Genomic DNA, 23514 nt, shown 5'->3' with positions numbered 1-23514 from the left:
GTTTGAAAACCAAGGTTCCACTGCAGTTTATACTGGTGATTTCAAAGTCTCCTTTGCATATTTTAAAATAATGTTCTACATGATGTTCTGTTTGATATTTTTGTGAGCTGATTAGAGGTTTTCTTAAAACCGAGTGGTATATACGAATGTTGTTATATAATTTAAAATAGAATGTGTTTACACCTGCTTTTAAAAAGTGGTTGCCGAGGGGAGAATGTCACCTTAGATTTTAGGTGGCCCATCAAGCGCCGTGTTCTCAAAACTTTCTGCTTCCGGCCTTGAGGATTATTGAGGCCTAACAGTCACAAAATGGCAGGGCAGAGGCAGAGCAGGTCACAAACTAGAGGCAGAGTTTGCCATAAGCAGCTGGCAGTCACAGATCTCCTTCTCTGTTAAGAATGATTTGTAGTGGCCCAAAGCTTATTAGGGAGCCCATAAGTGCCAACTCCCTGGGGCCCTGAGTGCCCCAGCACCCACAAATTCCCCATGAAGGGGCCAGGCACCCACAAATTGTGGTGCATGTGGGCATTGGGATAGTGCGCTGTTCCCCAAAGAAGCATTGAGCCCCTGGGCATAATATAATGCTGTTTCAAGGACAGATGATTTCATAGAATTGTGGAACTGACGAGTTGGAAAGGAACCCGAGGGCCGTCTAGTAGAACCTCCTGCTTTGCAGGAATCTTGTGCCCAAGTCAGGCACTGGTGCTGTCAATGAGTTTCTCCTACTTCTGAATTACTACAAATTTGGGATTTATTTATTTTTTAAACATTTTATTGAAATCTGTTTTTCCATACAGAATTCAAAAGACAAAAAAAAAGAAACATAACTTGGTCCAGGTGAAGTTAAAGTATAGCCATACAGATAATGCACCGTATAAGGTGAAAAACTAAAGGAGAAAAGAAATCATATTACACACAAACTGGAACAGGGAGGGAAATGATGGGGAAAGAGGAGAGACAGAATGGAGGATGTGTTGGTGAAGCAGCACCAGGCAGGATTGAACCCTCTTGCTCTCGATGCTCCAGTCAGAGCGGGGAGGCAAGGAGATGCTACTTCTTGTTCCCCAACCTCCTTCCTGACATGAAGGGTTTATTAACCTTAATTAAACATTAAACGAACCCTCAAGCTAGGCACTCTTTTGTATGTCACAACACAACTGGTCATCAGTATGAAGATCAGGCTGGATCAGGTGTTCCTTGGGCTCGTTTGGGGCCCTGAGTTGGGAGAGGCACAGCCCTGAAACTAACAAATTATAATATCCATCTTAAAAGCCTCAACATCCCTTGGTTTCTTTGAATTCCCAAAGAGTGCAGAGCTCTACTATATGTATATAATTTCAGAATGGAAGGTTGAATTTAAATTATTTAAATCGTCTTGACTTTAAAACGAAGCCTCCTGCAATTATCATACTAGAAATGCATTTTTAAGGAAATACATAATGAAATGGAACAATATTGCATTGCCTGGAACAACCCTGTGCCAAAATTTCATTCCGTGGACTGTTAAATAACCAAAACATTATCTTGATTTTCCCTCCTGACTTTCGACGTCTTCTTCAGGAGGGTTTGGTCATTCAGTTCAGCTTGCTTATACTTGGCTGCCAGGAGAGAGAGAGAACGCAATAATCAGGTTCCTCCAAACTGCAATCTGAAGTCCCGTGCCCCAGCTTTGCAGCTTTGCCTCCCCACTGACTCTGCTGCCCTTTCTGCCACCACTCCCAGCATCCCCAACTCACCTCTGCGCCTTTGGTACATCAACGTCGCTCCAATTCCCATGCCAAGTCCCACAAGGTGTCCCAGAGATCCTAGAAGCCAAGTCAACGGTGATCCAAAGTATCCTGGAGCTGGAGGAGAGTCAGTTGGAGATGCAGGTTTAAGTTTGGCCAATGTGATTTGGTACTACATTCTGGGGATGAGGGGTGGGTAATTCCATTTCCCTCACCTTCTGGCTCCCAGGAGATCATCTTCTCCAGTGGTGCCTCCAGTGCTTCATGATGTACCTGGCAGGTATAACTGGCTGCAAAATGGCCCTGCTGTGGGAAGAAGACGCTTCCAGTTGAGAACGTCCCATTAGGATTTTGTTCAACTTCAGACTCGTATATTCCCGCTTGTACCGGCTCCCCATTTTGCAGCCACTGCACTGTAACACTTTGTGGGTAAAACCCACACACTAGGCACTCAGCTACAAAGAACGTCTTCCCTGGTGGCCTGGTGAGCATATGAAGTTCTGGGTGAGCTGCAAGGAGAAGAAAGAGATTTGAGGTCTTGCAAGTCTGGTTAAGGCCACTAGATTATAAAGGCAACCCACCTAACAGTCTCTAAAGGCCACAGTTGTATGAAATGCATTACACAAGAGCAGCTCAGCACCAGAATATTTGCCTTGCATGCAGAAGGTCTCAGGTTCAATCTCTTCCTGCAGCCAATCAGAAGCTGCTCTTTTGTTTCCAAAAATTTTGGAAGTCGAACAGACTTCTGAAGTGGATTCGGTTCAACTTCCAAGGTACGACTGTATTTTTAGTCAGACCTATGCGCTCCCTTTAAAGGGAGTAAAAATGCCATTCTAGTCCATCACAGCCTGTAGGGGAAGAGGTCAATGGAGGTGCCAGACAGACCTCACTACAGGTCCTGTGAGGGAAGGACAGGGAAAGTGTGGCTCTCCAATGTCCTTTGACTACAACTCCCATCATCCTGACCAATGGCTTCTCTGCCCAGGTCTGACGGGAGCAGGAGCCCATCCACATCTGGAGGGTCACAGGCTCCCCATCTCTGAAAATAGGGTACATTACGCCTTTTTGCTAATTATAGTGCCATGTTAAGTAGTGTGTGAAGCCCAGTGGCGTAGCGTGGGGGGTGCAGGGGGGGCTGGCCGCACCGGGCGCAACATCTGGGGTTAGGGCAAATCCACGGGTTAGGGGGCGGAAATCCACAGGTTAGGGGGCGCAAATCCACGGGTTAGGGGGTGCAAATTACTTGCCTTGCCCCGGGTGCTGACAACCCACGCTACGCCACTGGTGAAGCCACCATTTTAATGTGATTTCCAGCTGATTTGCAGGAAAGCGGTGCCTTAGCAATCATGAGGGGCCCTAGTGTGGAAGCAAATTTAACTCGGTGGGCCTTCACCCACCTCAGCAGATAAGTTCTTGCAGGATTCTTTATCATGGAGCAGACACTACTGTTTAGAGCAAAGGGATACAGAGTTTTGAGGAGGAAAATAAGCAGAGGCAGAACAGGGTAGAGAGTGCGAGTCACAAATGATTCTCACTAAGGGGGAACTGTGCTTAGCATGGGCATTTCAGGACTCCAGGGTTGCACAGGAAAGGCTCCCACTTACCTACCACCTTCAGCTCAATATCTTGATGGATTGGGTCTTTTGCTGCTTGGTGTTGGATGAGGCACGAGAAGGTGACACCAGCGTCAGAGATTTGTGGTGTGAACTCCAGGACACTTTGTGCATAGAAGAGGTAATTGGGCCCACGCTTGGCAGGGGGTGAGTCGACTTTCAGAGTCTCACTGCCTCGCAGCCACTTCACAGAGACGCTGTCGGGGTAAAAGTCGGATGCTGTACATGTCAAAGTGCTTGGTTTTCCCAGCGGCACTCCTGTGGGGCCGAGTGTTAGGCGTGGGGGAGCTGGAGGGAGAGAGGAGAGTTAGGAGAGCATCTCCTTGGGCAACTTAAAGGGTGCTGGGAACTGTAGCTCCGTGAGCAGCAAGCTGCAGTTCCCAGGATTCTTCACCGGAAGCCACACGAGGTAAATGTGCTTTGAATGTGTGGCATGGATGTGACTTCCCTCTTCCCTTCCACTGTAAAAGGAAACTCTCAGTACAAGGAAGTTGGCGTAGAAGTCATGGTTGAAAACATGCACTAGTAATCTGCAGATCAAATCTCACCTTGCACATGAACTCATTAGGTGGCCTTTAAATTACTCACTATCCTCTTAGCCCCAAGTCCTGCCTGGCCCGCCCCCAGTGGCGTAGTGTGGGTTGTCAGCACCCGGGGCAAGGCAAGTAATTTGCGCCCCCTAACCCATGGATTTGTGCCCCCTAACCTGTGGATTTGCCCTAACCCCAGATGTTGCGACCGGTGCGACCGACCCCCCCTGCACCCCCCACGCTACGCCACTGCCCGCCCCCAAATGCAGTAAGAGCTGCTGTCCTGTATCTCCACTATGCCATCCCTCAAGGTCTGGGAAACTGTCCCGCTTGGGCTACTGCAATGCACTCTACGTGGGGCTACCTTTGAAGGTGACCTGGAAACTACAGCTAATCCAGAATGCGGCAGCTACACTAGTGACTAGGAGTGGCGACCGAGACCGTATAACACCAGCCCTGAAAGACCTACATTGGCTCCAGTACATTTCTGAACACACTTCAAAGTGTTGGTGCTGCCCTTTAAAGCCCTAAACGGCCTTGGACCAGTATACCTGAAGGAGCGTCTCCACCCCCATCATTTAGCCCAGACTCTGATGTCCAGCGCTGAGGGCCTTCTGGTGGTTCCCTCCCTGCAATAAGTGGGGTTACAGGGAACCAGGCAGAGGGCCTTCTCAGCAGTGGCATCCGTCCTGTGGAATACCCTCCTATCAGATGTCAAGGAAACAAACAACTATCTGACTTTTAGAAGACACCTTAAGGCAACCCTGCTTAGGGAAGTTTTTAATGTTTGATATTTTATTGTGTTTTTAATATTCTGTTGGGAGCTGCCCAGAGTGGCTGGGGAAACCCACCTAGATGGGTGGGGTATAAATAAATAAATAAATGGTGATGATATTTGTCAAAGCGTGCTTTTGTCAAGCCTCTCTTGAGAGGTCACATCTCAGTTCTGTAGCACCACCACAAAGGAGGCCCTGCTCTGTTTCCTTACAATGAACATCTCTTAATGATGGAACATGAAACTGCAGCTCTCCCCAAAACCTCATCTCCTGAGGAGTAGGCTTGAATGCGAGCTGGTGTTCCCTGTAATACACGACCCTAACCAATTTAGGATATCAAGATATGCATCTTGAAAAATGCTGGGAAGTATAATGGCAGCCAACACAGCTGAGAGAGACCCAGTGTTATGTGCTTCATATAGGCAAATTCCTTCCGAGGGAGCACCGTGAGACCCAAATTATAAGTATTTATTTATTTAAAAATTTCTGGCCCACACCATCAGCAGCCATATTGTCTCATTGGCCAGAAAGCTAATTCATATAAAAGATAAAAATACAATATTTACACCATACAAAATAAAAACCATTAAACCACAGTTGCAGCAGTTCAAGAAACGGAACTGTACAAATTGCAATTCTGATACCCACTTACCTGGGAGTAAGCTTCAGTTAACTCAGCTGGACTTTTAGGACCACGCTGTAAGCATTCAGCAAATAAGCATTTCTAAAGCCAGAGAAGGCAAGGTAGTATTGCATGGAGCCTAAAATATCTCGATGTGGGAGCTAGGCAGGCTGCCCTGGAGCATGACAAAGGCAAGGAGCCACCATTGAAAAGGATCTCTTGCTGGTCATCATGTGTCATGATGAAGCTGGTTGTGGTACCCAGAGAAAGGATTTCCACAGGTAGGTTTATTCCAATGACAGATGTAGAAGAGGCAGGTCTTGGCTTTAGCATCCTAGTTTAGCTGCCCTGTTCTGGTGCAGTGTGTGGGGTCTGTCTTATAGAAAAGTGAACATAGAGGTGTTCCTCGCTACACCTCTCTATTCCAATGCCTCCAGCATGGTTCAAATCTGGTTATCAGAGCTGGGCTGGGAGAAAAGTGCTTCAAGCAACGGACCATAGGGAGCCAAGGCAAGGGTGCAGAGCGGCGTTGAGCAACTGCACATTTTATTCTCTTGTAGAAATAGACACAGCCCAGCTGCTTAATATCACAATGAGGCAGATACATGAATAAAACTAGGGCCCTGTCAGGTCTGTTTAGCCTGGAGTTAACGTGAAGTGCTTCAAAGGATGTCCTTTAAAATGGTATTTACATCAAGGACTTTAATGTGAAATATGTTTGGTGCTTTAAAAAAGGTTTTCCACCCGCCGCCTTGCCTCCCTTACCTTCTAATTTCAATGCCACCTTCCCTTCAGCACTGTCAGGAGTATGGAGAACAAAACACGTATACTCCCCGGCATCCTCCTCCCTTACGTCCGAGAGGTAGAGGGTGGCGTTTCCCTCTGGCAGCCGCGTCGCATCAAGCACTGCTCCCCTCGGTCTAAACACTGTGATGCTGGTATCGAACTTTGCAATGTTTTTTCCTCTCAGCGACCATCTCACAATCAGGAAATCAACGTTTATGGGCCTGGGAGGGTCTAAGGAGAAGTGGCAAGGCAGGGATACATTAGAGTGTGGCCCTGCCTGGACTGGGGATGAAGGGACTTGGATTATCACGGCTGCCCCTGAAAAGGACAAAGAAATACTGTTAGACTGTAATTAGACTGGACCTCCATCGCAGGCTAAAGCCATCATAAGCCAGTTTTAACTTTTAAGATTCCTGCAAACTGTAGTTATGCAAAAAAGGGAATCCCAAAGCCCTTTGGTAAAAAAAACCAGGCTGGTTAGAGGAGTTTGAGGACTAGTTTAAATCTGAATGCAGGATGCGCCTTTGACTTCTCAAAAAAAGTAACTATCTACTGTGGTGTATGGGGCGCTAGGGGAGGGGGAGTACCTCTGGTGTGGGACACGTCAAGCTCTTTCCGGGGTGGCTTGTCCAACTTTGGTCCTCAGTCGTAACTCAGCTCTCACCTGTGGCTATTATTATTATTATTATTATTATTATTATTTGTCAGGGAACTGCCATCGGAAGGACAGGAGGTGCAAAGGCTCCCTCAGGTTGAAAGAGACGGAGCAGCTGAAGAGGGAACCAGTAGGGGGCGAGCAGGAACTTCCAGGGAAAGTGAGTCGGAGGGGTGGCTCAGAGACGTTTCCAGCGAAAACAGTGGAGAGGTCTCAGGACCTCCTATAGGGACACCCACGCCTCGCCGGAAACTGTCACGCAGAGAGTCCAGAAGACGTGTTTCCGTGAAAGAGCTTTTATGTTGGAAACGTTTCCGAAAGCAACCACTTTCGGATTCTACTAGCGATTGACGCAGCCATGCCGGAGGGGCTCCGTCACAGGCAGAGGTTTGAAAACCTGATCAAACTCTGAGGGACTTGCATTTTACGCACAAGCAGCTCATCATCCCACCACAGCAATCCGAAAGTCCCTGAAAGCCAGCTTGTGCAAGCAGCGGCATCATGAGCGACCCAGCCGGAACCGGAGGAGCAGGAGCAGCTGGAGGAGGTCCAAGCCTGGAAGAAAGGTACAGGGCGTTGCAGATCCAGCTGGCCATGCAAACGGCGAGGCTTGAGGAGAGGAGGGCTCAGGATGCAGAAAAGGGAAAGGAGAAAACCACCTCGATAGCCAGAAAGGTGCCAGGATTGGTGCAGAAATTCGGGGGAGATCCCAGAAACTATCATGCCTTTAGAACTGAGATGCAATACGCTCTCAACCTGCAGTATGATGACTTCCCCGACGAGGAATCGCGAGTGGCTTTTGTAATTGGCCATCTCGAAGGGGGGGCGAAGGATTGGGTTCGACCCCTGATGGCAGTGAATAATGAGATACTAAAGGACACGAGGAAGTTTTTTCGTGCCATGGACCTGATGTTTTCCAGTGACATTGAGCAGGGGGTGGTACGAAGGCAGTTAATGGCTTGCAAACAGGGGAGCCGATCTGTCCGTGAGTACTGGACTGAGTTTACTATGCTGATTCATAAATTGGGGTGGGACCTATCGGCGGAACCCATCCAAATGCTTTTTGAAGAGGGGCTTTCTTCGGCCGTTAAAGATGAACTTTCCCGGGGGCCAAGGGCGGAGTCTATGGATCAGCTGACCAAATCCGCGCTGGCCATAGGAGCGCGCCAGGAAGCGAGAGCTTTGGAAAGGCGGGAAGGGAAAGGAGAACGTTGGAGGGAACTGCGCATTCCGGACATTCCAGAGCCACCTTTCCCGCCGGCAGAGCCGATGGAAGTTGGAACAGCGCGGGCGCGCGCAGTTTCAAATCCCAGTGAAGGGCGGAAGAAGGAGGGAAAGAGCGCCAAGAAATGTTATCTCTGCCAACAGCCAGGGCACTTTGCCAGAGTCTGCCCACAAAGAAAGGAATGGCAAGGGATGGCAGGAGCTGTGGGGGAAAGGGAGGAGGAAAACAAGGAGCAAGTAAAAGCCAACGCCTGGCTGCCACCGTCGGGGCACAGCAGCCAGGCCAAAGAGCAGTGAAAGTGCCCACGCCAGAACCACCCAGACCTGCTTTAGTGATAGAAGTGTCACTAGAGCTGCCAAATGGACACCCCCTACAGGTCAAGGCGCTTTTGGATTCAGGCAGCTCCTGTAATTTTATGAGTAAGGAGTTTGCAGCTGAGCACCAGATACAGACCATCCCTTTAAGTAATCCCTTGCAGGTGACCACGATTGATGGCAGAGAGCTGTTGGGAGGAGAAGTTAGCCAACAGACTGTCCCGATGATAATGAGGGTGGCAAGGCACACCGAACGGATAGCGTTTAATGTGGCCACCTTGGGAGGAGCTCCCATCATTTTGGGGATGAGCTGGCTGGCGCTACACGATCCGCTAGTGGGCTGGCATCAGAGGGTGGTCTCCTTTGGGTCAGCGCATTGCCTAGAACACTGCAAGCAGGGGAAGGTTCAGGGCGGAGACAGAGTCACCCTAGCCGGGATGGAAGTAATGGGCAGAGGGAAGGTGCCCCCGCAATACGCAGATCTGAGCAACGTATTCAGCGAAAGGGAAGCAGACAAACTGCCGCCGCATAGACCCTTTGACTGTCAAATCAACCTACTCCCTGGGGCCCAACTCCCAGTGGGCAAGCTGTACGCCATGTCCGACAGGGAGATGCAGGAGCTGAGGGAGTTCATTGACAAAAACCTGAAGCGAGGTTTCATCAGAGAGTCCCGAGCGGTGGGGGGCAGCCCAGTGTTTTTTGTGGACAAAAAAAACACAGATAAGCCGAGACTTGTGTGTGACTTCAGGGCCTTGAATGCAGTGTCGGAACCCCTGGCTTTCCCTATGCCCCGTATTGATGACATTTTGACCAGGGTAAGGAAGGGAAAGATTTTTACAAAGCTGGACCTGCGGGGGGCGTACAATCTGATACGCATAAGGAAGGGAGATGAATGGAAGACCACCATGTTCACCCCTTTGGGAGCCTTTGAATACCTCGTTATGCCCTTCGGTCTACAAGGAGGCTCCGCGTGCTTTCAAGCGTTTATTAACCACGTTCTGGGGCCTTTGCTCTACAAGAACTGTGTGGCCTTTTTAGACGACGTGTTGGTGTATTCGGAGGATGAGGAGCAGCATGTGAGGGACGTTCGAGAAGTGTTGGGCAGGCTGCAAGCCAACCAGCTGTGGGTGAAACTGGAGAAGTGCCAGTTTCATACCAAGGAGGTGGAATTCCTGGGGTACCGCTTGTCAGACAAGGGATTGGCCATGGATCCAGGCAAGGTCCAAGCGGTACTGGAATGGAAGACACCGAAGACCAAGAAGGATGTGCAAAGATTCTTGGGGTTTGGGAACTTTTATCGGAAGTTCATCAAGAACTTTGCCCACTTGACGGCGCCCATCACCGACTGCCTCAGCAGCAAGAAGAAATTTGTTTGGACGGCGGAGGCGGAGCGAGCATTTGAAGAACTGAAAAGGGCTTTCGCCTCGGAAGAACAACTTCTGCATGTGGATTTACGAAAACCCATGAGAGTGGAAACCGATGCGTCCGACCGGGCGGTAGGGGCGGTACTTCTTCAACCGGGGAGGAGTATGTCAGAGTGGAGACCGTGTGCCTTCTTCTCGCGGAAGCTGAATAAATCCGAGAGGAACTACACGGTGTATGACAGGGAACTACTTGCCATTCACGAAGCGTTCCGGAGGTGGAGACATTTATTAATTGGGGCACAACACAAGGTGCAAGTGTGCACCGACCACAAGAATTTAGAGTATTGGAGAACAGCTCGAGTGCTCAACCAACGACAAGTGAGATGGGCACAGGAATTCTCTAAATTCAACTTTGAAATTTGTTATGTGCCAGGTCCAGAAAACGTCAGGGCGGACGCTCTCTCACGCAAACCAGAGTATTGGGAGGGGGAGGGGGCGATTGAAGAGAGACATGTCATCCCTGAGGACCGCTGGGTGTGTGGGGCGGCGCTGGTGGGGCAACGAGAACTGGTAGAGGAAACGGAAAATGATGAATATGCCCAGGATAAGCTCAGAGGACTCAGGGGGGAGGGCGAGAGCCCCGAAGGTTTTGAGGAAAGAAATGGGGCATTGTATTACAAAGGGGCACTGTATATACCCGAAGGTGAATTGAGGGGGAGAGTACTCAAGCAGTTGCACGATAGTCCCACGGCGGGACATTTTGGGCAACACAAGACCATGGGGTTGGTTACCAGGGAATTCTGGTGGCCCAAGGTGAGGGAAGATGTAAGGGAGTATGTAAGAGGGTGTGACCAATGTCAGCGAGCCAAAGGGGAAAGACGGGCGCCGGCAGGGTTATTAGAACCATTACCCACACCAGAACGGCCTTGGGAAGCGGTATCAATAGATTTTATGACGGATCTGCCGAAGTCCAAGGGGAAAACAGCCATCATGGTAGTAGTAGACCTGTTAACAAAGATGTGCCACTTTGTAGCATGCTCACATGCAGTCACAGCGGAAGAAACAGCGAAGTTGTTTGTAGAACACATCTTTAGGTTGCACGGGGCTCCCTTGAGGGTGATCTCGGACCGCGGCAAACAATTTACTTCCAGGTTCTGGAGGAAGCTCATGAGCTTGCTGCACGTGGAAGTCAATTTTTCAACGGCCCGGCACCCTGAAACCAACGGGCAGGCGGAAAGAGCAAATGGCATTCTTCAACAATATCTGAGGTGTTATGTCAATGACAGAGAGAACGATTGGGTCGAAAAGTTGGCGCTGGCAGAATTTGCCTACAATAATGCGGAGAATGTGTCCACAGGGATGAGCCCCTTTTTGGCTAATTACGGGTGTCACCCCAGGGCATTTCCAGGGGAGGGAGGGGAGAGATGGAGCGTTCCAGCGGCTGAACATTTTGTAGAAGAGATGGAAGCGATCCATCATCAGCTCCAGCTCAACTTAGAAAGGGCCAAGGCACAATATAAGAAGCAGGCAGACAAGAACAGAAGGGAAGGTGAAACCATAAGGGTGGGGGATCAAGTGTGGCTGTCAACCCAAGGGTTGCCGTTCAAAGGGGGTTGTAAGAAATTGAGGCCCAGAAGATTGGGACCCTTTGAGGTCATTCAGCAGGTCAACCCGGTGGCTTTCAAACTCCGGTTACCCAACCACATGAAATTGCACCCAGTGTTCCACAGGTCGTTACTGTCACCATACAGGGGGGGACGTGAAGGGGAGCACGTCAGGGGACCAGCCTTGGAAGAGAGGGAACGCAGCAACCATGTAGCGGAAATCCTCGATTCCAGGTGGAAGGGAAATCAGGTAGAGTATTTGGTGGCGTGGGAAGGGGAACCGGAGTCAGAAAACACCTGGGTGACTGCAGGGGAGGTCAATGACGAGGTTTTAACAGAAACGTTCCACCAAAGATTCCCTAGGAAACCACAGCCGGTAGAAAGGTTTAGGAGGGAGTACTTCGGCACCACCGACGAGGAACAGGAAATGGAAGGATTCACGGAGTCGGAGTTGGAAGAGGGAATAGACTCCGAAGACGAGGAGTATCGAGAGACGAGGGACAGTAGCAGGTGGAGGGAAGTGTTCGAAACTTCGGACGATGAGGAAGGTTCTTTCAGGGGTTTTACTTCCTCCCAGCCCGGAGGGGAGGAGACGGGAGGGGGGGAAGGGGGCCCTGGAGGGGAGGTGGATGTCAGGGAACTGCCATCGGAAGGACAGGAGGTGCAAAGGCTCCCTCAGGTTGAAAGAGACGGAGCAGCTGAAGAGGGAACCAGTAGGGGGCGAGCAGGAACTTCCAGGGAAAGTGAGTCGGAGGGGTGGCTCAGAGACGTTTCCAGCGAAAACAGTGGAGAGGTCTCAGGACCTCCTATAGGGACACCCACGCCTCGCCGGAAACTGTCACGCAGAGAGTCCAGAAGACGTGTTTCCGTGAAAGAGCTTTTATGTTGGAAACGTTTCCGAAAGCAACCACTTTCGGATTCTACTAGCGATTGACGCAGCCATGCCGGAGGGGCTCCGTCACAGGCAGAGGTTTGAAAACCTGATCAAACTCTGAGGGACTTGCATTTTACGCACAAGCAGCTCATCATCCCACCACATTATTATTATTATTATTATTCCGGCCTATACCCAGAGGCCTCAGGGCAATCCACATAAAAAGAGCCAAGAAGCTGTCAGCAGGTGATAGCAGCCACTCCCTGGGAAAGGCTTCGACTGGATGGCTAAATGAGGTGAGGGTAGCTAACGTGTCTCAAACCCTCAGTGAGTTAAGAGATCTCCCCTGCGTGTGAAGACAAGTTCCAGGTATAGAGGGAAGTGAGGGGCAGATGGGGCTCGTCAATCTGGGAAGGTGGTCCATCTAGGAGAAGGAAAAAACTCCCTTGTGGGACATCTTCAGCAAAGGTTAAGGAGCAAACCCTACACAAATCTGGAGTGCAGTCCCTTAGGCAGTTGGATGGCGCCTTGTACGCCTCCTTCTGGCAAATCCTGAGCCAAGCTGGTACCAAATGTATTGCTCTGGTCTGCTTTGCCTTATACTGAATCAGACCATCAGTCCACCTAGGCCAGTACTCTCTACACTGACTGGCAGAGGTTCTCCAGGGTTTCAGACAGGAAACCTCTCCTGGTCCTTCTAGGACTAGGCCGCCTGGCCGCCCGCTTCCCGGCTCCTGCTGGTCTTTGCGAAGCCGCCTCTCCCTCCCTCCCTCCCTCCTCCTCCATTGCCCTAGCCCCCAGGAGCCCCCCCAACTGGCAAGGGTCCTCCGGGTGAGGGGATGCGACTTACATGCACACTGCAAGAAGAGCAGCAAACAGGTGAAGCTGGGCATTTTGGGGCCGCCTTGTTTACTTTGTATTCTCCAGAAAGGATGGGAGCGCAATGTGCACCTGAGAGACAAAAGTTCAGTTGAACTGTGACTCCCGGGTGTCAGATCAAAACATTCTGCTTTTAAGCAAGCCAGCCCAGATGGGCGTGTAGGAGTTGGGCGTGTTTCGTTTCTTTTTACAAAAACCTCGGTTTTCGAACGCAATCCGTTCCGGAAGACCGTTTGAGTTCCAAAATATTCAAAAACCGAAAACTCAATACGGAAGCATCAATACAATAGGGAAACTCAAAACGGAAGCCATGTGGTATGTTTGACTTCTGAAAAGTGTTCGAAAACTGAAGCAGTTACTTCCAGCATTCGAGTTCCGAAACGTTTGTCAACGGAGAAGTTTGAAAACCAAGGTTCCACTGCAGTTTATACTGGTGATTTCAAAGTCTCCTTTGCATATTTTAAAATAATGTTCTTCACGATGTTCGGTTTGATATTTTTGTGAGCTGCTTAGAGGTTTTCTTAAAACCGAGTGGTATATATGAATGTTGCTATATAATTTAAAATAGAATGTGTATACACCTGCTTTTAAAAAGTGGTTGCCGAGGGGATAACGTCACTTAGTTTTTCGATGGCTGATCAAGTGCCGTGTTCTCAAAACTTTCTGCCTTGAGGATTATTGAGGCCTAACAGTCACAAAATGGCAGGGCAGAGGCAGAGCAGGTCACAAACTAGAGGCAGAGTTTGCCATAAGCAGCTGGCAGTCACAGATCTCCTTTTCTCTTCAGAATGATTTGTAGCGGCCCAAAGCTTATTTGGGAGCCCATAAGTGCCAACTCCCTGGGGCCCTGAGTGCCCCAGCACCCACAAATTCCCCATGAAGGGGCCAGGCACCCACAAATTGTGGTGCATGTGGGCATTGGGATAGTGTGCTGTTCCCCAAAGCAGCATTGAGCTCCTGGGCATAATTTAATGCTGTTTCAAGGACAGATGATTTCATAGGATAGTGGAATTGAAGAGTTGGAAAGGACTCCGAGAGCCGTCTAGTCCAATACACTGCATTGCGAGAATCTTTTGCCCAACGTCAGGCACTGGTGCTGTCAACGAGTTTCTCCTACTTCTGAATTACTACAAATTTGGGGTTTATTTATTTTTTGAACACTTTATTGAAATCTGCATTTCCATACAGAATTCAGAACACAAGAAAACAAGAAACATAATTTGGAACAGGTGAAGCTAAAGTATAGCCATACAGATAATGCAGCGTATAAGGTGAAAAACTAAAGGAGAAAAGAAATCATATTACACACAAACTGGGACAGGGAAGGAAATGATGGAGAAAGAGGAGAGGCAGCCTGGGGAATGTGTTGGTGAAGCAGCACCAGGCAGGATTGAACCCTCTTGCTCTCGATGCTCCAGTCAGAGCGGGGAGGCAAGGATATGCAGATTCTTGTTCCCCAACCTGCCTCCTGACATGAAGGGTTTATTAACCTTAATTAAACAGTAGCCCAACCCTCAAGCTAGGCACTCTTTTGTATGTCACAACACAACTGGTCATCAGTATGAAGATCAGGCTGGATCAGGTGTTCCTTGGGCTCGTTTGGGGCCCTGAGTTGGGAGAGGCACAGCCCTGAAACTAACAAATTATAATATCCATCTTAAAAGCCTCAATATTCCTTGGTTTCTTAGAATACCCGAAGAGTGCAGAGCTCTACTATATGTATATAATTTCAAAATGGAAGGTTGAATATAAATGATTTAAATCGCCTTGACTTTAAAACAAAGCCTCCTGCAATTATCATACTGGAAATGCATTTTTAAGGAAATACATAATGAAATGGAACAATATTTCATTGCCTGGAACAACCCTGTGCCAAAATTTCATTCCGTGGACTGTTAAATAACAAAAACTTCATCTGGATTTTCCCTCTTGACCTTCGACATCTTCAGGAGGGTTTCGTCATTCGGTTCAGTTTGCTTATACTTGGCTGCTGAGAGAGAGAGAGAACACAATATTCAGGTGCTTCCAAACTGCAATCTGCAGTCCCGTGCCCCAGCACTGCAGCTTTGCCTCCCCACGGACTCTGCTGCCCTTTCTGCCACCACTCCCAGCATCCCCAACTCACCTCTGCGCCTTTGGTACATCAACATCGCTCCAACTCCCATGCCAAGTCCCACAAGGTGTCCCAGAGATCCTAGCAGCCAAGCCATCGGTGATCCAAAGTATCCTGGAGATGGAGGAGAGTCATTTGGAGATGCAGGTTTAAGTTTTGGCCAATGTGATTTGGTACTACATTGTGGGGATGAGGGGTGGGTAATTCCCTGACACCCTCACCTTCTGGCTTCCAGGGGATCGTCTCCTCCAGTGGTGCCTCCAGTGCTTCATGTTGTACCTGGCAGGCATAACTGGCTGCAAAATGGTCCTGATTTGGGAAGAAGACGCTTCCGGTTGAGAACGTCCCGTTAGGATTTTGTTCAAGTTCAGACTCGTATATTCTCCCTTGTATCGGCTCCCCATTTTGCAGCCACTGCACTGTAACATTTTGTGGGTAAAACCCACACACTAGGCACTCCGCTACCAAGAACCTCTTCCCTGGTGGCCTGGTGAGCATATGAAGTTCTGGGCGAGCTGCAAGGAGAAGAAAGAGATTTGAGGTCTTGCAAGTCTGGTGAAGGCCACTAGATTATAAAGGCAACCCACCTAACAGTCTCTAAAGGCCACAGTTGTATGAAATGCATTACACAAGAGCAGCTCAGCACCAGAATATTTGCCTTGCATGCAGAAGGTCTCAGGTTCAATCTCTTCCTGCAGCCAATCAGAAGCTGCTCTTTTGTTTCTAAAAATTTTGGAAGTCGAACAGACTTCTGAAGTGGATTCGGTTCAACTTCCAAGGTACGACTGTATTTTTAGTCAGACCTATGCGCTCCCTTTAAAGGGAGTAAAAATGCCATTCTAGTCCATCACAGCCTGTAGGGGAAGAGGTCAATGGAGGTGCCAGACAGACCTCACTACAGGTCCTGTGAGGGAAGGAAAGGGAAAGTGTGGCTCTCCAATGTCCTTTGACTACAACTCCCATCATCCTGACCATTGGCTTCTCTGCCCAGGTCTGATGGGGGCAGGTGCCCATCCACATCTGGAGGGTCACAGGCTCCCCATCTCTGAAAATGGGGTACATTACGCCTTTTTGCTAATTATAGCGCCATGTTAAGTAGTGTGTGAAGCCACCATTTTAATGTGATTTCCAGCTGATTTGCAGGAAAGTGGTGCCTTAGCAATCATGAGGGGCCCTAGTGTGGAAGCAAATTTAACTGGGTGGGCTTTCATCCACCTTAGCAGATAAGGTCTTGCAGGATTCTTTATCATGGAGCAGACACTACTGTTTAGACCAAAGGGATACAGAGTTTTGAGGAGGAAAATAAGCAGAGGCAGAACAGGGTAGAGAGTGCGAGTCAGAACTGGGTCTCACTAAGGGGGAACTGTGCTTAGCATGGGCATTTCAGGACTCCAGGCTGCACAGGAAAGGCTCCCACTTACCTACCACCTTCAGCTTAATATCTTGACGGATTGGGTCTTTTGCTGCTTGGTGTTGGATGTGGCATGAGAAGGTGACACCAATGTCGGAGATTTGTGGTGTGAACTCCAGGACACTCTCTGCATAGAAGAGGTAATTGGTCCCACGCTTGGCAGGGGGCGAGTCAACTTTCACAGTCTCACTGCCTCGCAGCCACTTCACAGAGACACCGGCAGGGTAAAAGTCAGATGCTGTACATGTCAAATTGATTGGTTTTCCCAGCGGCACTTCTGTGGGGCCGAGTGTTAGGCGTGGGGGAGCTGGAGGGAGAGAGGAGAGTTAGGAGAGCATCTCCTTGGGCAACTTAAAGGGTGCTGGGAACTGTAGCTCCGTGAGCAGCAAGCTGCAGTTCCCAGGATTCTTCACCGGAAACCACATTTAAGTGTGCTTTAAATGTTTGGCATGGATGTGACTTCCCTCTTCCCTTCTGCGATAAAAGGCAACTCTTAGTACAAGGAAGTTGGTGTAGAAGTCATGGTTGAAGCACGCATTGGAATCTGCAGATCAAATCTCACCTTGCCCATGAACTCATTAGGTGGCCTTTAAGTTACTCACTATCCTCTTAGCCCCAAGTCCTGCCTGGCCCGCCCCCAAATGCAGTTAAGAGCTGCAGTCCTGTGGGGGCCACCAGGTGGCGCGTTGGAAGATGGCTGACAATAACATCTCTCTGACCCATATGAGGTACTAAGGGGCTGCTATGGGAAATATGCAGCCTTCCTAAGCCCCCCAGGATGTGGGGGGGGGGCTCTGCCCTGCCAGCGGTGTTCACAATTCACCCCCTGATACGAGTGATGAGGGTGCCGAACACTTGGCAAAAGGCTCTCGGTGAAGTCAGATCTTCCTGACGCCGATTCCAATCAGCGCGTGCTGGTTGCTTCAGCTTGGAATTATAATTGGAAACATACGATTGGAAATGAAGGTGAAAGCACATACATCAAGTAAAGCTCGAAGATAAGACTGATGATTAATGGATCTCTGCGACCAGGAGTGACGGACGGATAAGTAAATCTTCTGATGAATTATCACAAGGAGACTGTATGTTTGGAACGAAGGGGGGGGTGGAGGAAAAAACTATTTTTCCCCCCTGCATGATGTGACATAAATAACCCTTCACCCCAGATAGAAACAAGATCGTTGCGCTTTTATGAATCACAAGCAGGATTTTAAGAACTATGTGGGATGGATTAAAACAGGAAAGAAGACTGGAGAATGGTGAGAAAAGTGGAAAATTCTTATGACGCAGTTAAAATATGGCGTCTCCCTAAGACAGGCTTGTCGGAGGAGGAAGGACTGGGGGAGGAGAATCAGGACTGTTCGAATGAGAAGGAATGTTGGAATGCAAGTTTGATCTGACAGAGCCCCCAGACACATTTGATTTATTTGAAAAATAAAGGACAGATCTGAGACTAATCTTGTGTATGGAAACGTTGTACAGAGGCTGTCCCTGATCGATATGATTTTTGGAAGAGTACAAAAATCCACATAGAATGCCAGCTTTCAACCTGCTTGTGAAAATCATCAGAGATCTCAAAGAAAGGAATCTATGATAACAACAAGAAGAGAAAGGAAGTAATAAAGGACTATCCGGATCAAACTGGACAGAACTGTCTAATGAAAGCAGTAAGATAAGTGATGCTGTTTTGGACTCGAGCGGAGCTTGATGTATGGGCACCCCCAACAAAATTTAAAATTTGGCTGTATAATTTGGAACTAATGTGATATGATAATGTGACGTGATTGGTCTGTTAATAAAAATTATTTAAAAAAAAAAGAGCTGCAGTCCTGTACCTCCACTATGCCATCCCTCAAGGTCTGGGCAAACTGTCCCGCTTGGACTACTGCAATGCGCTCTATGTGGGGCTACCTTGAAGGTGACCTGGAAACTACAGCTAATCCAGAATGCGGCAGCTACACTGGTGACTGGGAGTGGCTACCGAGACCGTATAACTCCAGTCCTGAAAGATGTACATTGCCTCCAGTACATTTCTGAACACACTTCAAAGTGTTGGTGCTGCCCTTTAAAGCCCTAAATGGCCTTGGCCCAGTGTACCTGAAGGAGCGTCTCCACCCCCATTATTCAGCCCAGACTCTGATGTCCAGCGCTGAGGGTCTTCTGGTGATTCCCTCCCTCCAATAAGTGGGGTTACAGGGAACCAGGCAGAGGGCATTCTCAGCAGTGGCATCTGTCCTGTGGAACACCCTCCTATCAGATGTCAAGGAAACAAACAACTATCTGACTTTTAGAAGATACTTTAAGGCAACCCTGCTTAGGGAAGTTTTTAATGTTTGGTGTTTTATTGTGTTTTTAATATTCTGTTGGGAGCTGCCCAGAGTGGCTGGGGAAACCCACCTAGATGGGAGGGGTATAAATAAATAAATAAATAAATGGTGATGATATTTGTCAAAGCGTGCTTTTGTCAAGCCTCTCTTGAGAGGTCACATCTCAGTTCTGTAGCACTACCACAAAGGAGGCCCTGCTCTGTTTCCTTACAATGAACATCTCTTAATGATGGAACATGAAACTGCAGCTCTCCCCAAAGCCTCATCTCCAGAGGAGTAGGCTTGAATGCGAGCTGGTGTTCCCTGTAATACACAGCCCTAACCAATTTAGGATATCAAGATATGCATCTTGAAAAATGCTGGGAAGTATAATGGCAGCCAACACAGCTGAGACAAAACCAGTGTTATGTGCTTCATATAGGCAAATTCTTTCCGAGGGAGCACCGTGGCTATGCTCCCCAAAACTGAGACCCAAATTATAAGTATTTATTTATTTAAATACTTCTGTCCCACATCATCAGCATCCATTTTGTATTATGGACCAGAAATCTAATTCAGATAAAAGATAAAAATACAATATTTACACCATACATACAAAATAAAAACCATTAAACCACAGTTGCAGCAGTTCAAGAAACGGAACTGTACAAATTGCAATTCCGATACCCACCTACCTGGGAGTAAGCTTCAGTTAACTCAGCTGGACTTTTAGGACCACGCTGTAAGCATTCAGCAAATAAGCATTTCTAAAGCCAGAGAAGGCAAGGTAGTATTGCATGGAGCCTTCCGGGTCAGTGCCATCGACTAATGGCGGATTCCCTCCGAGCTCCGGAGGGAATCGGCTCCGTAGGAGCTGGGTCTGGCCGCTGCGGCGACGCGGGGACACCTAGAAATCACAGGCGCTGTAGCCTGTGAACCTGGTGACTCGGCGGGCACCATTTGCGCCCCCCCCGACCCACGAAGGAGCCTTTTTAAAGGCTACGGAACGGTGGACGGGGTGAGTGGCGCGGTGCTGAGAGTCGACTGCTCCTCCTGCGGAGTGAAGCCGCATGCCATGGTCGGAGAGCGCTGACTTCTTCCTTTGAACAATTGGACTTTAAAAGCAACAACCTGTGAGTAATACGGAAATTGGATTTGCAAGGAAAAAATTTTTTTTGAATTAGGCACGATCGGGGAAGGCGCAAAAAGGAAGTCCGTCTCCCCGTCCTGTAAATAATTTAAAGCAAGGACTAACTAACTAAGGTCGAGAGAACGTCTTCTTCTCTACTGAGTAAAAGATATTAATTTCACGATTTGGCAGTATAAGTAATTTTACTGGAGGATAAGAGCTAACTTTGAGAGCTGAAGTGTCACCCACCCCCCCGGACCCGGGAGTGATCCGTGAGAGAGCCTGTTGAGGAGATATAGAAGAGTTTGACAGCTGTCAAAGTAGCTGTCAAGAAGGAAAAAGAGAACTTGGTTTTTGCTGTCTCTGCTCGATATATTTGTTACAATTTGGTTATTTTGTTGAAAACAAGGAAGAATTGATACAAACTAACTTGACTTTTGGATTTGAACTGGAAGGGAGATAAGTAACCAAAATCCCTCTAGAGGGGGTTTTGGGATATTACAAGAATGGCTGAAGGAGAAAAAACTCAAGCTAAATTGGACAGAGTGTTTCTTCTCTTGGGAAAGTTACAAGGCCAAATTGATGTTTTGGCTACCAATGTGGCAGCTCTGGACTTAGCAGTAAACAAATTCATTGAACTTGATAAGGACTTGACTCAGGATGCCCATGCAGCTGGACAAGAAGAGAAACTTGAGAGATTTGAGAGTGTGGAAAAAGAGACATATGTTGTTTCTGAAGAAAAGGAAGGAGGAGATGTAATGTGGCAAATGACAAAGGAGAGCCAGAGGCCTGACATGATGGCTACAAAGGAAAATAAGTACTGGATGATGAAAATTTGGTCTGAATTGGAGACTGAAGAACGGAGAGATCTCCTTATGTGGAGATCTGAAGACCTATGGATTACAAATTTGATTAAGGTGAAAGTTGGAGCTTTTGGGACATTTGGACTTAAAAGGAGTAAGAAACAAGATTTGGGCTCCACTTTTAAGTATGGAGGTCTGGCTGGAAGAAACATGAACCCTACTGGGATAGAGCTTCTCCGAGATCTGGTGTTTAACATTAAGGACTATCAAAAAAAACCAGCAGAGAGGAACTGAGAGAGAATTAAGAGCCTCGGACGTGAGGTCTCCAGGCTGATAGTAGACTAAGACTGATGGACATTTGTTGGGGATCAAAACCAGGAAAGGGGGGTGGGGTTTGGGAATCCAAAGGGTGTACAATTATATTCTGTTTCCTTTTTTATTTTGTTTTGCTATTGGTATGAAAATTGGGGAATTCGTGGAAGGGAATTTGGGTCAACTTTAGAAAAAGGTTTTAAGAATGAGCACTGATGTACAAATATTGATGTTTATAAGTTTAAAGTGGTTTTTCTAAAATGAATTAAATTTTAAAAGGTTAAGAATTGGGGACAAGAACTTGTTGAACTAAAAATTTGAATTGGAATACAAGAAGGGGAGGTGTGGGGAAGTCTGGGAAATATGTTATTGAAAATAAGGATGTAAACTTTATGTGTTTTTAACTTTTTTGTTTTTTGTTTTTTGTTTTTTTCATTTTTAATGTAATAAGGTGAAAATTTCAATAAAATATATATTTAAAAAAAAGCCAGAGAAGGCAAGGTAGTATTGCATGGAGCCTAAAATATCTCGATGTGGGAGCTAGGCAGGATGCCCTGGAGCATGACAAAGGCAAGGAGCCACCATTGAAAAGGATCTCTTGCTGGTCATCATGTGTCATGGTGAAGTTGGTTGTGGTACCCAGAGAAAGGATTTCCACAGGTAGGTTTATTCCAATGACAGATGTAGAAGAGGCAGGTCTTGGCTTTAGCATCCTAGTTTAGCTGCCCTGTTCTGGTGCAGTGTGTGGGGTCTGTCTTACAGAAAAGTGAACATAGAGGTGTTCCTCGCTACACCTCTCTATCCCATTGCCTCCAGCATGGTTCAAATCTGGTTATCAGAGCTGGGCTGGGAGAAAAGTGCTTCAAGCAACGGACCATAGGGAGCCAAGGCAAGGGTGCAGAGCGGCGTTAAGCAACCGCACATTTTATTCTCTTGTAGAAATAGACACAGCCCAGCTGGTTAATATCACAATGAGGCAGATACATGAATAAAACTAGGGCCCTGTCAGGTCTGTTTAGCCTGGAGTTAACGTGAAGTGCTTCAAAGGATGTCCTTTAAAATGGTATTTACATCAAGGACTTTAATGTGAAATATGTTTGGTGCTTTAAAAAAGGTTTTCCACCCGCCGCCTTGCCTCCCTTACCTTCTAATTTCAATGCCACCTTCCCTTCAGCACTGTCAGGAGTATGGAGAACAAAACACGTATACTCCCCGGCATCCTCCTCCCTTACGTCCGAGAGGTAGAGGGTGGCGTTTCCCTCTGGCAGCCGCCTCGCATCAAGCACTGCTCCCCTGGGTCTAAACACTGTGATGCTGGTATCGAACTTTGCAACGTTTTTTCCTCTCAGCGACCATCTCACAATCAGGAAATCAACGTTTATGGGCCTGGGAGGGTCTAAGGAGAAGTGGCAAGGCAGGGATACATTAGAGTGTGGCCCTGCCTGGACTGGGGATGAAGGGACTTGGATTATCACGGCTGCCCCTGAAAAGGACAAAGAAATACTGTTAGACTGTAATTAGACTGGACCTCCCTCACAGGCTAAAGCCATCATAAGCCAGTTTTAACTTTTAACTTCACTCAGCTCTCACCTGTGGCTATTATTATTATTATTATTACTATTATTACTATTATTATTATTATTATTATTATTATTATTATTATTCCGGCCTATACCCAGAGGCCTCAGGGCAATTCACATAAAAAGAGCCAAGAAGCTGGCAACTCCTGAGCCAAGCTGGTACCAAACGTATTGCTCTGGTCTGCTTTGGACCTCAACAGTAAGGCCAAGAGGGGAGTCTTGCGCCCCTCCCCACCCTGCCGTTGAAGGAAAAAGAAGTTTCATAGGAACACAGGAAGTGCCTAATACTGAATCAGACCATCAGTCCACCTAGGCCAGTACTCTCTACACTGACTGGCAGAGGCTCTCCAGGGTTCCAGACAGGAAACCTCTCCTGGTCCTTCTAGGACTAGGCCGCCTGGCCGCCCGCTTCCCGGCTCCTGCTGGTCTTTGCGAAGCCGCCTCTCCCTCCCTCCCTCCTCCTCCATTGCCCTCGCCCCCAGGAGCCCCCCCCAACTGGCAAGGGTCCTCCGGGTGAGGGGATGCGACTTACATGCACCCTGCAAGGAGAGCAGCAAACACGAGAAGCTGGGCATTTTGGGGCCGCCTTGCTTACTTTCTCCACAAAGGATGGGAGCGCAATGTGCACCTGAGAGACAAAAGTTCAGTTGAACTGTGACTCCCGGGTGTCCGATCAAAACATTTCTGCTTTTAAGCAAGCCAGCCCAGGCAGGCGTGTAGAAGTTGGGCGTGTTTCGTTTCTTTTTACAGTGGAACCTCAGTTTTCGAACGCAATCCGTTCCGGAAGACTGTTCGAGTTCAAAAATATTCAAAAACCGAAAACTCAATACGGAAGCATCAATACAATAGGGAAACTCAAAACGGAAGCCATGTGGTACGTTTGACTTCTGA

The 23514-nt window shown here is 48.1% G+C and overlaps 1 protein-coding gene and 1 gene segment (V, D, J or C); both read right to left on the bottom strand.

Moving 5' to 3' along the window:
• Nucleotides 1-824: 824 nt before the first annotated feature.
• LOC114582273 (CD276 antigen-like) lies at nt 825-14444 on the bottom strand. Its single transcript, XM_077918125.1, has 7 exons — nt 14431-14444; nt 12941-12947; nt 6034-6400; nt 3332-3628; nt 1943-2236; nt 1737-1844; nt 825-1598 (listed from the first exon to the last, which is right to left on the bottom strand). Exons 1-7 carry the CDS (start codon nt 14442-14444, stop codon nt 1504-1506), a joined length of 1182 nt encoding a protein of 393 aa, XP_077774251.1. The 3' UTR covers nt 825-1503.
• Nucleotides 14119-23514, bottom strand: LOC114582762 (tyrosine-protein phosphatase non-receptor type substrate 1-like). The segment is given in 6 exon segments: nt 14119-14959; nt 15095-15196; nt 15304-15597; nt 16504-16800; nt 22188-22526; nt 23156-23514. Coding segments are annotated over 6 exon segments (1170 nt in total).

This window comes from Podarcis muralis, chromosome 13 (assembly GCF_964188315.1).
Source record: "Podarcis muralis chromosome 13, rPodMur119.hap1.1, whole genome shotgun sequence".
In the NCBI taxonomy this organism is placed as follows: domain Eukaryota; kingdom Metazoa; phylum Chordata; class Lepidosauria; order Squamata; family Lacertidae; genus Podarcis; species Podarcis muralis.
Note: the sequence above shows the minus strand (reverse complement) of the source record. Positions and strands in the feature narration are given on the sequence as shown.